This window comes from Ambystoma mexicanum, chromosome 1q (genome assembly GCF_040938575.1).
Source record: "Ambystoma mexicanum isolate Mex_15411 chromosome 1q, UKY_AmexF1_1, whole genome shotgun sequence".
In the NCBI taxonomy this organism is placed as follows: Eukaryota; Metazoa; Chordata; class Amphibia; order Caudata; family Ambystomatidae; genus Ambystoma; species Ambystoma mexicanum.
The window spans coordinates 494475947-494491528 of NC_090922.1; the positions used below are offsets into that span (position 1 = coordinate 494475947).

The 15582-nt window shown below is 42.6% G+C and overlaps 1 protein-coding gene across 1 annotated transcript in view; it reads right to left on the minus strand.

Annotated features, from left to right (window-relative positions):
- Positions 1-15582, minus strand: part of LOC138529468 (uncharacterized) — a 522169-nt gene that overhangs the window by 65498 nt on the left and 441089 nt on the right. The window contains exon 4 of the mRNA XM_069640826.1: positions 1645-1791. Coding sequence (XP_069496927.1) covers positions 1645-1791 — 147 coding nt within the window. The remainder of the gene's footprint in view (positions 1-1644; positions 1792-15582) is intronic.

Sequence of the window (15582 nt, forward strand, 5' to 3'; positions counted from 1 at the left end):
GCACGTTTGTGCGTATTGTGCAAGCGGTGTAATCTAAGCACGCCCAGAGTGTGGCATGACCCGTGATTTGTTTTAGGGGGGGCCTCAACATGGTTCGCAGGGGGGCCCTCATATTTTGTGTTATGCCACTGTGTCCTAGATGCCGCGCCAAAAGAGCCGTCCCTGAAAGCTCTGCCGGAATGGCCAGCTTCGTAGCTTGGTGAATACCTACACTTCTTTTTTCCATTTAAAGCACTGTCTGTTGCATAGAATTGCAGGACATTTCAACAGTCAGAAAAAAAGGGGGATGGCGAGGCGTGCACTCAGGTTCCCAGTCAAAATATACTTGATGCAAAAAGTAACTGGGTTAGATCCCAAAAACAAATTAACAAGTATTAACAGGGTTGGATCCCATCTGCTGTTCAGTTGCTCTGTTTTTCTTCTCCTCCTAGCACGTTCTTGTCACAAACAATCATCAGGGAGGTTGTGCTTATATTCAGGTGTTACCAATTAGTTGCTCTTTCAGTCTCTAAGGATTCCGGTAGCTGTAGTGTTAACATGTTACCAAATCAGGTAAGTTACTATGTTGGAGTCCCAGGCTCCAGAGGCAGCAGCACCGAGGTTACTTTGCCCCACTTTAGAGAACCATATTGATGGTTTTCTCCCCTCCCCCAAATTTGGGCAACACTTGTGCACTAGGAGGGGTGTTTGCTCCTGGTCACCTGATTTGGTAACATGTTAACACTACAGCTACCAGAATCCCCAGAGACTAAAAGAGCTGCTAATTGGAATCACCTGAATATCAGCACAGCCTACATGATGATTGTTTGTGACAAGAAAGCTCTAGGAGGAGAAGAAAAACAGAGCAACTGAACCGCAGGTGGGATCCAACCCTGTTAATACTTGTTGAAATAGTTTTGGGATTCAACCCTGTTAATACTTGTTAAATTGTTTTTTGGGATCTAACCCAGTTACTTTTGCATCAGGTTCAATTTGACGGGGAACTGGAGTGCGTGCCTCCCCCCCCCCTTTTTTTCTTACTATGTTGGAGTCCCAGGCTGCAGAGGCAGCAGCACAGTGGTTCCTGTGCCCCACTTTAGAGAACCACACTGATGCTTTTCTCCCATTCCCCAAATTTGGGCAAGACTTGTGCACTAGGAGGGGTGTTGGCTCCTGGTCACCTGATTTGGTAACATATTAACACTACAGCTACCAGAATCCCCAGAGACTAAAAGAGCTGCTAATTGGAATCACATGAATATCAGCACAGCCTCCATGATGATTGTGACAAGAAAACTCTAGGAGGAGAAGAAAAACAGAGCAACTGAACAACAGATGGGATCCAACCCTGTTAATATTTGTTGAACATTTTTGGGGATTCAACCCTGTTAATAATTGTTAAATTTTTTGGGGGGATATAACCCAGTTACTTTTGCATCAGGTTTAATTTGACTGGGAACTGGAGTGCGTGCCTCGCCACCCCCCCCTTTTTTTCATTTCTACAGTATGTTTGGCTATTGTGTGCAAGATATGGTACCAGCTGCATAAACACAGATAAGGTCAATCCGACTTACCCTTCCAAACCCGTTGCTTGTTAATCAAAACATTCTGCTATGATAGAGACACATGTATTTGCCATCAGAAACTATTGGACATTGCACCCACCGGCAGCAAGTCGCACTGTTGCTTGTACGTAGCTACAATGAGTCATCTCCCCTGTGCAGTTAACAGGCTCGTTGGGCACACAGCTTTCACCTTCTGTGTAGCAGAAAAGGCACTTTAGGCCATTCTCAGTGTCGTCTTTGGGTGGGACTGAAAAAGAGAGAAGATCTCTACTTACACAGAGTGAGATAAGACACAGGGGTAGAGTGCAACCCACTATGAATCAAGATTAAGTCACACACACATATACAAACAGTACATATGACTTTACACACCTTGGAAAATGACGCAAAGCAAGCCGCATAGGGATGCAAAACATGCAGCGCAGGGATTATAATGTCTATAAATGACCAAGATTTGGGAATTTCCACCACCAACAAGATGTTGATTCCAGATAGAAATTCTCTGATGTCACATCTTACAGTGTTCTCTTTTTCTACCCTAATACCTGTTAACAGGGCATACAATGTGCATCCATGATCACATGTGGGGTGGCACCCAAACAAAACATACTGCAAGTAATATCTTGTTAACACTCTGGTTCATCCTTTTCTCTTTAGTGCTGAGCTGCCATTTCCGACACTCCATCCTCATGACCTCACATCTGTTGCCATCCCAACGATGACGCATGTCCACAGCGACCAGACTTGCAATGTGCTCTGCTGTGCCTTTCTAGGATCTGCTTGCCACTTTTCACAGAATGCACTTTTGCCAATAATGCCACATCTCTCACACAGCCCCATTGCAGCGTCCACTCACACTTTTGCACTTCATGGCATCTCACTTGAAGTTTCTGTTCTAAAGAGTATCTGTCTCTTATCAAGATGTTGCTGGACCAAACGTTATTACCATAACAGTGGCGCATTGCCATCCCTGGAGCTATAACAGCACCACTCTGACTGCTACCCTCCTCCTCACTATTGCCTGTGCCACATGATGTTTGGGGCTTGGACGGGATCTAGCAAAACATCAGTCCATTATTAATTTGGTGGAATGACATAAACAGTAATCAATGAGTGAGTATCTTTGTCATTTGCACTTCCAATCAGCATTCCCGCAATGCATCTATTGTATTGCAAGCATTCCGATGTGTTGCTGGAGTTGACACGTTAAGCCAGGATATGTGCTGGCTTGCTGTGAAAGGCTGCCCAGCTACCACTGCACTAGAGCATACTTGGTACACATTATTTTCCTTCCAATTTCTCAAATGTATGTTACCCGTTTTAAATTATTGTTATTCTACTCTTTGTATTCTCCGATCACCTTTCTTCCTAGTGCATGATCACACGTGAAACCCTGGCAGGAAATCCTGAAGTCTCCCTCCTGTGATTTCCAGATGCACTCTGAAAATGCACAAGTCGACTTCAAAATGACCACCACTTCCAAAAATACCCCAAAAATCTGTGTGTGTAAGGTTTTGAAAGGCCAGTGCCCCGGGACACTGTTATTAAAATCTTTACTTGGCATGTTACAGCTACAAAGTAACTTTTCACACCACAGTACTACTTCCTTATTTTCGCTCACTAAGATGAATTGATCATAACAGCATACCAGCTCAACTAAATCCATGTCCCAAATGAATATGTTCTTGATTGTATTCGAAATCAGTGCCATTATTTCCTCGCAGAACGTCACCATTGCTATAATGAGTTCTGTCTGAGATCCCACCAGGCACCTACCCCAAGAGGACATGTTGTCAAGGAAGTCACAATGATGTACAAATCGACCCGGATATTTCACCAACTAGTCAATGTCAGACATGCCAGGATGGGTGGCGTATTGTTTCAGAATGACTTTTGTCTTGGCAAAGTTTTCTTCTTTTGCTTCATGGCCAGCTTTAGCGCGCGCTCCCAATGCTGCCATGCAGGTATGGCTTTAGACAACCAGCCCTATAGGTATGGCCAACCCCTTCTTGTTGCTTATAACTCTTTAGCCTCTCTATGTTTTTACAGTAACCCCATATTTTGGCCCTGTCCACCACTTGCTTATTTAATAAGGGTAAATTCATTGCCCAGAATTGTGCCTTGCCTTTTCCTTTATAAAAGCCACTATCCTGTCACTGAATCTAGACAGTACATTACTGTTTGGTTTAATCAATTCCCTTCCAAATAGTTTGATTATCGGTATGTCCGTCAAATACATAGCTCCTAATGTTGAGCATAGATTGAATTGAAATGAGCAACTCCAATCTAAGTACACATACTGGTACATAATTGGGGAAACTCAATATCTGCTTAAACTAGCCATTAATCCTAAGGTAACTATCAACTTCTTAAAAGTAAATAGAGCACCAAGCACCTCTAATAATCTTGACATAGACCTACCTCTACTAATTACAAATCTACTCAAACCTAAAACTAAATACATTCTCCTAGGAGACCTCAACCTAGGTTACAACGACCCAATAATTAGTATTTTTATATAGCGCTACGAATCCTCAGGCATCTGAGCGCTGCTTATTACCCACGGTGTGTGGTGCTCATTTATTGAACTCGGAAGGATGAAAGGCTGAGTTGGGCTATGCCAGGATTCGAACCCTGCATGGGCAGGCTCTGCACGGATGTCAAAGCGATCGCTCTACTCGCTGTGCTATCTGACCAATGAACAACAAAGCCACAGCCCTCCACCATGCATTGCTAGAAATGCAATTTACGCAAATTGTTAATGCCTCTACCCACTCATAAGGGTATCCTCGACTGGATACTCACCCTAAATACTGCTGTCTCCATAGTAAACATCCTTAAGATGACATGGTCTGACCATTGCTTAATCCACTTTAACATAAATGCTGCTTGATTTATTTGCATCATCCCTGTAGGGACTTGCGCTCTGCTTCTCAGCTTGTCTTTCTGTTCTGAGTCCTCCCTGTGCTGCCTCGCGATTCTGTTCCTTTCAACTGCTCGCTCCTACTCTCTGACATGCTCTTCCCCTTCCGAAGTGCTCCAACTATAATCGTTCTCAATTCAAACAACGTTTAAAAATATAGCACCTTCAATCTGTTTCTTAAATCCTACTAGGTAGCACTGTTGCAGTATTGGCTTGTGATCCTGCTTTTGTCACTTTCTCCTGTTGTACTGCAATTGTATCTTTTGTTAAGCGGTTTGGTTAAAAGCGCTGTCTACATCTCTGTAAATAAAAATAAACTGCATCCCTGACATAGAAAATTGAAAGGGAAAACATTTCCTTAACCGGAATCAGGCCAAAATAGCAGGATTTTCTAAAAGGCTTCAGGGGATGATGAGAGGACAGGATGATTGTCTGCATTTCACTTTTCTGCCTAAAGATGGCAGTGTTATATAGTACACTTTAATAGGTACTTAGGTTTTACTTGATGTTGGTTTCTCATTGTCATTGTTCCTGTTTTCTGTTCCTGTCACAACTATTTCATTGCTGGAAAAAAGCCATGTAATGAAGTAGAAGCCGTTACAGCTTCGACAATCACACATTTCTTTAACTATTTCTTTGCAGGAAAAGCTGTGCCAGCTTTTGACAGTCACAAGTTTATTTAACTATTTAATTGCTGGAAAAAGTAATACAATGAAGCAGAAGCATGCTAGCTTCTGACAATCACAAGTTTATTTAACTATTTCATTGCTGGAAAAAAAGTCATACAGTGAAGCAGAAGTTGGACCAGCTTCAGACAATTACACTTTTATTTTACTATTTAATTCCTGGAAAAAAAAGTCATTCAGTGAAACTGCCAGCTTCTGACAATCACAATGGGCCTCATTACGACCTCGGCGGCAGAAATCGCGTCCGGGTCCGGGTTCCAGAATGAAGAATTACAGGGCCATTCTGAGTTCGGAGGGCCCGGTAATTCCTCTCTCCAGGAACCCGGACCTTCCCCATTCCCATTCAGCCCCCATAGGGCTGAATGGGAATGGGCGAGGGAGCAAACAACGGGCCGATTACGAGCAGCCCGTTGTTTGCTCCCTTCTCCCCTTGCGGGACCCGCACTGCACGTCTGTCAGCAGGACGGGGTTGGTGGCGCCGGCACCTTTACCGGTGCCGTTAACCCCATCCCGCCTGGGTTATAATGAGGCCCAATGTCTTTAACTATTTCCAGCTGTTATTGCTGGGAAAAAAAGTCATATAATGAAGTGAAATGTGTGCCAGCTTCTGACAATCATTAGTTTATATAACTATTTCATTGCTGGATAAAAGTCAATGTAGCAGAAGCTGTACCAACGGCTGACAATCACAAGTTTGTTTAACTATTTAATTGCTGAAAAAAGTCATACAATGAAGCACTTGCAATTTACTAAATATAAGTTACACATTTGGGAAATGTGCTTTATTTTGCCTTACTTGACATGCTTAACTGCTTAAGGATCTTGAATGACTATTATGTTTATAATTAAATGCATTACTTAACACGCTTAAAAGTGCAACTCTTTACCTAGTATATTGCTGGAGAACCTTCAAGAGCAATTGCTCATGCTTAGCTATGCATTTTACATATTTCAACTTGAAAAGTAGGAATGCACGTATTGAACATTAGGGTTTAATGATGCTCAATGACAATTATGTTAACAATTGAATGTAGTTTGCATGGTTCTTAATGAAACATGAACATTGATGTGATCATATGAAGAATTTGGTGTAAATGCAGATTATCATCCCATCACCACCGTAATTCTTTTAGTTCATCCCATCTAGGGGCATTTAAAGTTCATCACTTATATCTGGTTCTGTTGACAACATGTACATGCATCATTTTGTGTGATTATCAAAGAGCAAGGGCTGTATTATATATATTTAATGTTACACTGCACATGTATCTAGTAGTAAAATAGACAAACAATCATTTATATATAGGCATTGTTGGTGTGGACACATAGTTACATTTACCTGATACTGTACATTGGAGCTCACAATGAACATACGTCCCTGGCATTGTACCATATATTTTTTGATGGGAACATTGACATGCATGTTTATGAAATTGAGGATTGTGTGGGTGCAAAGCCTGTCACAAATGCATTCCACTGTACTCTGAATGTTGTGTTGAGAACTTCGAAAAAGCAAGTTAGTATGTAAAAGATATTACGGGTGTTTAAAGGCTGTATATATTTACATATATGAATAAACTTTAGTTAGGAGAGAGTTAAGGTGATCAAATTTAACCTAAAAAATATACAGCAATAAAAGCTTAGGAATTCACTGAAAAAACCTTAGTTAAGAGAGTGTTAAGGGGACCACAATGATGACATTGCAGATGCCATCAGTGATTACTTCACTTATGACATCACTGGTGACATCACTAATTAAATCATACATGACATAAATATATACATATGTGGGGGGTTATGGCTGTGTGTGGGTTCTTACAGGTACCTGGCCAGGTACTCTGCATGTATCTGAGTGGAACATTGATATACCTATTTAACATAAGGGGGATTCTCGGTATATAAAGGCTTGCACATATACCTGGCCCAGTATGATGCATGTATCTAGTGAGAACATTGATAGTCCTCTTTAATTTATGTGGGTGTTCATCTGTTTAATACACAGGGTATTATGGGTGTTTATAGGTTCTACATGTACTTGTCCAAGTACTCCGCATGTATCTGGCGGGGCCATTGATATAGCTATATGATATATATGGGGGTTATGGGTGTTCAGCGGTTCCTGTAGGTACCTGTCACAGTTCTCTACATTCCAAGTTGAGTTGCGTGACTAGAAGTAAACATATAGCAAAATCAAGCTGCATGATGGATGGTAGAAGAAATAGGCAAAGGAAGACAATGACGAAAGTGTACAGCATAAGAGAGAGGGAAGGTATAGTATCATATGATATGATATGATATGGTATTTGTAACGCGCCTATACAAAGTGTTTCAAGGCGTGACGAGGCAGGGAGGGCGAACAAAGGGAAGACAGACAACGATCCTACTAGGCACGGTGTCATTCAGATCGCGCAAGTGCATGGGTAGAAGGGAAGGGAAAAGTGCAAGGGGAATGGGAGAGGGGAAAGTGCAGTACAGGGGTAGTAGAATAACAAAATAAATAATAAGGGCCAGCTGGTGTCAAGTGCAAGGTAAGTGCAGACAAGTGCTGGGAAGGGGGGCTGTAGGGATACAGAGACAGTCCCGCAGTACAGGGGTTGCCAGGGAGACAGTGCAAGGGGTGAGTGGCTGGGCCAGGGACCGAGATCGGTGAGAGTGGCCCAGTTGCAGATTCAGTGCAATTACAGTCAGGAATTTAGCAGGGGAGAGGAGGAGAGAAAGCAGAAGCAAAGAGGAACGTTTTGAGGTGCTTCCGGAACCGGAGATGGTTCTCCTCAAGTTTCAGGGAGGCAGGAAGGCTGTTCCAGAGGGAGGCCCCTGCCGCGGAGAGAGATCTACACCCAACTCGTTGCTTGCAGAAGCGGATGACCCTGAGGGAGTTGGAGGCGGATGAGCGAAGAGCTCGAGAAGGAAGATATCTAGGAAGAGAGAGTTGAAGGTATTTTGGCCCCAGGCCCCAGAAGGCCTTGTGTACAATGCAGAGGGTTTTGAACTTAATCCTCGCAGCCACTGGGAGCATGTGTAGAGATTTCGGGTGTGAACAGAAAGGGAATGAGTGGATGCCTGGCTGGGAAGAAGGAGATGTACATTCTGAGTTCAGCTTGAATGGAGCTCTAGGTAACCAAATGACAATTACAAACAAGAAACAACAATTTTCGTTGATGCTGTGCATTAGTAAAAACTTAGCGGTGAATGGATAGTCAATGTGTGGAATGATCCCTATGCATGGATGCACAATTCAGGTAAAGGGTGAGATTTGTGAATTCCTGGGTTGTGCGGGGGTTCTGGCTATAGGCCCTTCCCAGCCCCAACAGGCCCTCATAGGGAGCTACCCTTGGTTGCTTTCACCCTTGGTTGAATACACCTGGGCTGCACATGGGAGTCTGAATAAGGGAGACATGGTCCTCTGGCAAAGCAGGGTGTGGCAAAGGAACAAGCAGAAACAAGCAAAAAGACTGTATTGACTAACACACAGACAGTCACATGTCTTTTTGGGAACCGATCAATGTGTTCCAGATGGCCTCCACCTTTTCAGACCGAGTCCTGGGTGTTGTAGGTCCACTGAGCTTCCTTTCGTAGGCAGGACCATCAGTGAGTTGATGAAGACATGGATGGCATAAATATTAGGAGTAATGTATGCTTTGTTGTGACTTGTTTCATCCTGTTGGGCTGTTGGGACTTGATGGGGGTTAGGCATGCTGTGTGCAAGCCAGCACCACACAAGATTCTGCCTTACTCACCGAGACATCCCTGACACCTGTATCAGCACTGGCGGCTCCTCCCATGGCAGTATATCAATGGCAGGCGGCAGCAAGGATACAGCCCGTGGAGGGGCCATTGGGCAGTTGGGTTGATACGGGTGCCACGATGAAGGTCTGACCATACTGCGGAGGAGACCCCTGCCCACTAGCCATGGCACATATGGCTGAGTGTCCCTGGATAGGGCAATGTTTTCCATGCTGTGACATGGGAACCTGAGCACTGACCAATAGAAGTCATTGAAAGGCTGGAGGCCAGTGCATTTGAATACTCCCTTCCAGCCATGTAGTTTTCCTCAGTCCTGCCCTCTCTTGCCTTCACCCTGGGTATACAGTCTGTTGCTTATTTCCCAGCTTGCCTTGGTTCTTCTCCTTGTCCTGCATGCTCTCCTTATGGCCCTCATTCCTGGATCTATGTACCCCACTTGGGTTCTTCCTTTGTTTTTCTGTCTGCCTTTGTGATCTTACTATTGCTGCCTCATCTGGGCCCTGCATCTTATCTTCCTGTGGAATCCACTTTCACCTCTGCATTCCTGCTGGTTCCCTTCCTCATCCTTGAATCTGGTGATCTGCCAGCAGTTTATAACAACATCTGAGATCTAGTACATACCTATCAGTGCCTCACACTGTCCCAGTGCCATGAAAATACAGGGTCCCCATAGCATGGCAAAGGGAACTCACCCATTGAGTCTACGAGTATGAAATCATCTGGGGGCTTGTTAAAATGTCATAAACATTCATCGCCTGAAACATTCCCTGCTAGGTGCTCTACAATCGAACTATATGAAGTTCCTCTTGCAACCAATGTCCAAAGATTCCTTAGTTTTTTTTGTAAAGTACATTATCACTTAATTTTATCCCACCTATTCTGATATGCATTGACTGTGCCTCCCATGATATTCTACTTGTAAAGTGCTCTGGCAGTTGCAATCTCCATTTGGCAAACCTCAAGATGTTTGAGCCTCCTGCAATATTACTTGATAGAATGGGGCATTTGGCCTTATCGCCCAGAGTATATATTGAACTTTCAACCTGCGTATCCTTTGCTCTCAGGGGGTTGCAGCAACTAGTAATCTTATGGATTGTTAGCCCCTACCAAAGGCAGCGACTAATACATCTCTGGATATTAAGGGCACTCACAACACTCAGGGCCAGGGTAATTGGATCATTTCTGTGGGAGAGTGCATTATTCCTCATCCATGGGCAGTGCACTAGATAAAGCTGCACATCTATTGAATCAGTAAAGGAGACTTCTATGTCCATTATTTTCTCCAGCTACCCAACAAGCCTCAGAATCGGAGAGTAGTAGAGAGAGGAGGAGAGAGGAGGTGAGAAGGGTGTGGAGGGTAGTGAAGAGGGGAGTGGAGAATTATGTAGAGTGGGAGTTGAGAGTAGTAGAAAGAGAGAGAGGGAGAGTAGTAGTAGACAGGGGAACCTAATACAGATAGAAAGAGTGAATAAAGAGGGAGAGAAGGTAGCGAGTGGGAAGAGAAGTCAGGGAAGTATTACGAATATAAAGGAAAGAAACAACATCAAGGCAAGGCACACACAAGCATGAAAGACAAAGGCTGAGTGACACCTGGGTGATTGGAAGGCCCCACTTCTTGATAACATTCTTGTTGGGGACCCCAGGTTAGGATCCACCAAGATTGACCCAGGAGGGACTGGGAGAGGAGGGGCTGAGAGAGTAAAGGCGGTTTATAGTCATAATGTCGAAAAAAAAATGTCGACAGACAAAAATGTCGAAAAAAGAATGTCGAAAATAATAATGTCGACATCCTATACTTATAATGTAAAAAGTCATTTTTTCGAAAAAAAAATGTCGACATTTTTTTTTTGACATTATAACTATAAACCCTTAAAACTATCAACACCTCACCCAACACCCCCCTGCCACCCCCCCACACCCCCCAACCACCCTTTCACCCCTCATACTCAACACATACCAATTATTTATTTATTTATTTATTTATTTATTTATTTATTTATTCAATAAATAAAAAACCTAAAAAAGGATCATTTACTATGGGGGGGGTCCCCCCCAACCCCCCCTCACCCAACACCCCCCTGCCACCCCCCCACACCCCCCAACCACCCTTTCACCCCTCATACTCAACACATACCAATTATTTATTTATTTATTTATTTATTTATTCAATAATTAAATAAATAAAAATTGTATTTACTATGGGGGGGGTCCCCCCCAACCCCCTTCACCCAACACCCCCCTGCCACCCCCCCACACCCCCCCAACCACCCCTCATACTCAACACATCATATATATATATATTTATTTATTTATTCATACACTAAATTAAATTTCGAAAAAATATCGAATAATGTCGACATTTTTGTTTGTCGACATTATTGTTTTTCGACATTAATTTGTCGACATTTTGACTGTCGACATTATTGATGTCGACATTATGACTGCACACCAGTAAAGGCAGTGGCCTTGAGGCTCTCACCATTCGCTAGCCAGACCTTTAGATAACACGAGTAATACCCGTAATACTCTATAAGTAATACCTTGGTATTTAGGCACACCTAGGATAGGGAGGTCAAAGCCCATAGGAGACAAAAGACAGCCCCTTCTGAGACCTTATTCAAACATTCTAATAAGAACACTTGAATCACATTCAAGAGTTAGTATGTTCTTGAGTCCACTTCTGATATCTGGTAGAATCTATTTCAAACCTTCAACCTTCTCAAAGAGTAAGAGAAGTCCCTAAGAGAAGATTCATTCTGACCATTAGTAACTACACACATGTCGGATATAACAGACAGTCCGCTCTCCTTCTTATCATGCTATTTCAACCAGCAAGTTCCCAAAGCATCCTTAAACACTGTAATGAAATGTTCAAATGAATCAAAGGCGTCAATAGAACTAGTATATTTCCTTTTGTCAAACTGATTACCCCTTACAGAAGTGGTTGCATTGCATTTCGACATCACAAAGTTAAAATCAGCCTTCTTTATGTTAAGGTAGCTTAGGTAAACAACTCCTCCAAAAATATCCAGATTCCACATCGACACAATAGAGCACTCAGTTGTGGGGGTATAAAAAGTGGGATTTTCCTCTTAACACGTTAGCTACCCACAACAATGTTGTTTTGAAGACATACATTATGTGAGTTGTCTGAAACTCAGGACTCTAAGTCACCACATAGGGTACCCCTTGTCAACCATTAAGACAATTAAAAGGTATTTCTATCAGCACATTAGCTACCTTTAAACAGTTATGTCAGAGACGTCAACCAGAAAAAATTAGCAGTTCAACCAAATCTCAAGGTGCCAAGTCTCCACACAGGGACATCCAGTCATCAAAAAATAGACCTATGGAAAAGTGTTGTCTTCTTAACAATTTTCCAACCGAATAACAATGTTATGATGTAATAGTGTAATCATAATGTGATAATCAGAGGCGTTGCTAGGGGGGAGGGTAAGGGGGCTATAGCCCCGGGTCTCTTGGTTGTAGCCCAGGATAGAATCTCTAGTGCTACAACCAAAATGCTAGCTAGCCCCGAGTCCCACCAGTCCCTACTTTAGCTTAGCCCCTGATCTTTTCCAGACCTAGCAACATCTCTGGTGATAATAGTAATTGGGAAAACAAGTGCCAACTTGAAACTAAATCCTGATAAATTGGGCTCAAACTCCAAAGGTTTGGCAATTTGACAGTGAAGTTGATCCTGCCAGTAACAAAGTCAGGCATAAAATTCATTGAGCCCATAACCGTGACCTATCCATGCTATAAAACTGTTTGCAAATCTAGCTCAGACTCACACATAACAAGGTGTAGCATTAAGCACACAGCTGGCCTATGTGAAGAGAAGAGAGCAATGTAAGAGTGCAAGCAAAAGTAGCAGCAAGAATGCTATAGCAAGGTAAGAAGAGGGGTAAGATAACAGTTAACAGTGCAGACAGAACCATCATCTTGGTTCATTCAACCTAAAAAGAACACATGGTTCCTTTACCAATCGTATTTCTGTAGTAGAACTCAAAGCAAGTCAAGGAAAGCAAGTTGTCATATGCCATTCTTCATGTTTGTATTCTTGTTGTACCATGTGAACCTCTGTACCCTTCCTGTCTCACTACAGTCCTGGCTAGTCCTTTTTCTTCCACTAATGCATGCTACACATACTTTCCTGACCTTCTGGTTCCAAGTCATCTCGGGCACTTGTGCCGTCTTAGACCGAAAACCCCTATAATAATCCAGCCACCCTGTTGTCCCATACCTCACAGGCTCTTCTACTATGTTATCGCTGTATTTTCATACCATCCCCACATTCTGGGAACCTTTCCATCACTACTTACTGCTGATAATAAGGAGAAGGCCTTTGTCCAATTTTCTATATTTCAATCTGGCGTGTAAGTATTTTCTTCTACTCTTCCTTGCTAATCGTGATATCCGGGCCAGCAGTGGACAGGGCTAGCAGGGCCTCCCCTTGTGAGGAGTGGGGGCCAGAAAGGATCTTGGGGCCAGAGGGGTGCCCCTCTATGTAAGCTGCCCCTCGATCACCCCCTTTAGGTGGCTGGTGCAGCTGATGATTTATAGCAGGATAAGCCCACTCCACCTCACCGGAACATAAAGCAATTACTGCTATGCACACCAATAACGGTCTTGGATCTTTACTCTCAGGAGACCAAGTCAAATAAATATCTAGGCCCACCATCCGCTCCGACTAGTTCCTATGCTAATGAGTTGCAATTGAAAATGTCATCTTTTGGGAAATATGGAAAAAACACAACAAGACAACATCCTCTGCCTCCATAGTGTAACTCTGTTTTGGACAGGTGCTAATTGCATCTTTTGATGGGACACAGGTGACAGGCCAGACCCACTTGGGTAACCTATGATATCCTTAGCTTCTCTCTATACAATCGCCTAATGCAGGTCTTACTTAACACTATGTGTATGGTCTTGAGAATGCTATAGTGCCTCAACGTGTCCTATTCTGCGGACAAGGGCCCTTTGGGAACTGTATGTTTCATGGGCAACTCCCACTCCACATCTAGTACTATATTGTATTGCATACATTAAAGAAGAGCTCACTCCTTTAAGATTACACTATCCACTATAACACAAAGGTCTTCATTAATAAGTTAGTTGGATAGCATACAGCAAAGTCTGCATCAGTGCTGAATACCACCTTTCAGAAAATATAACCTTCCATTCTCCTACTTAAACATCAGCCACTCTAGGGTAATAGACTCATGATATCCTGATTGCAACCAGGGGGATTCCATAATAACCCATACATTAAATAGATATATCAATATCCCCACCAGATACTTGCAGAATAAAGTGCCAGGTGCCGGTACGAACCTATAAACACCCATAATCCCTTATATATTAACTAGATGTATCAATGGCCCCACCTGATACATGCAGAATATGGTGCCAAGCAGGGACGTCATTTTCCCAAAATGCCAGTGGTAGTGGAAGTGACATCACACGACCCTTGACCTCCCTCATGACAGTGATGAACAAGTGATGTAATTTGACCCTGCCCCAAAATATCACATGAAGTATTGGCACACAACCTTTCACCACTTGACATCAAAGGACGTGGCATCACATAGCATCGTCCCTCAGCACACTAACAAAAATACAGTTTCACAAGCAATTGGGGAATATTTTTCAAGTCAATAATGTATGACTTTAATTGAGACAAACATACAGCCTAGTGGTCAGAATCCCTCTTTGTGTTTGATTATAAAGTTATCAGGTCAAAATAAATCACTGCTTAGATCAATGATTAGGTGAAAAAAGTTAAAGTGATTCTGGCGGTTAGTTCGAATGCAGCCCCTTAGGCATTTTCTGCTCCACCGCAAATGTTTACAGGGTGTGGAGACAGGGTACACAGGAGGATAAAATGCAGCCCTCATCACCCTTGCCCCTCCCCACTTAGTTGGCAACACTGACACAGGAAGGTCATTTTTTTAAAGCTTCATTCGGAATCGCCCTATAGCACAGAACAAAACAATATCAATTAATAGGATAAAAATGTGCATAAAAAGTACAGCAATCTACAACCCTGGCACAGGATACTAACGCACCAGTGGTTCATTGTGTGTGGTATTTAACCTCTAAACCCAGCCTTTTTTACCTCTCTAAGTATGAACACCCACATCCCCACATAAATTAAATAGGTATATCAATGTACTCACCGAATGCACATACTGTGCCAGGTATAACTGAGAACCTTTAAATACCCATAATCCCCTTATGTTAAATAGGTATATCAATGTCCCCACCAGATACATCCAGGTTCCTGTGCCAGGTCCCTGTAGGAACCTCTAAACACCCACAATCCCCCATATGTTAAATAAGTATATCAATGTACACACCAGATACATGTGCCAGGTCCCTCTAGGATCCTATAAACACCCACACTCCCACTTATATTTCTTTTATTATTATTTTTTATTGTGGTACAACCAATTTGGTTTTTCACAATATGAAAATATAAAACAATTACATTCAATAGCATCATTATTACAAAACAATTAAACATATTTGCATTCGTAAATTCTCTAGACAGAAAAGAAAATGTATAAAATCAGACAAATGGAATCAATATAAAATGAAGTTAAGAACACAGTCTCACCAACCCGAACCAGCAATTACTTTATTTTTTTAAGTTGTATATAGTTTACATAAATGTTAAACT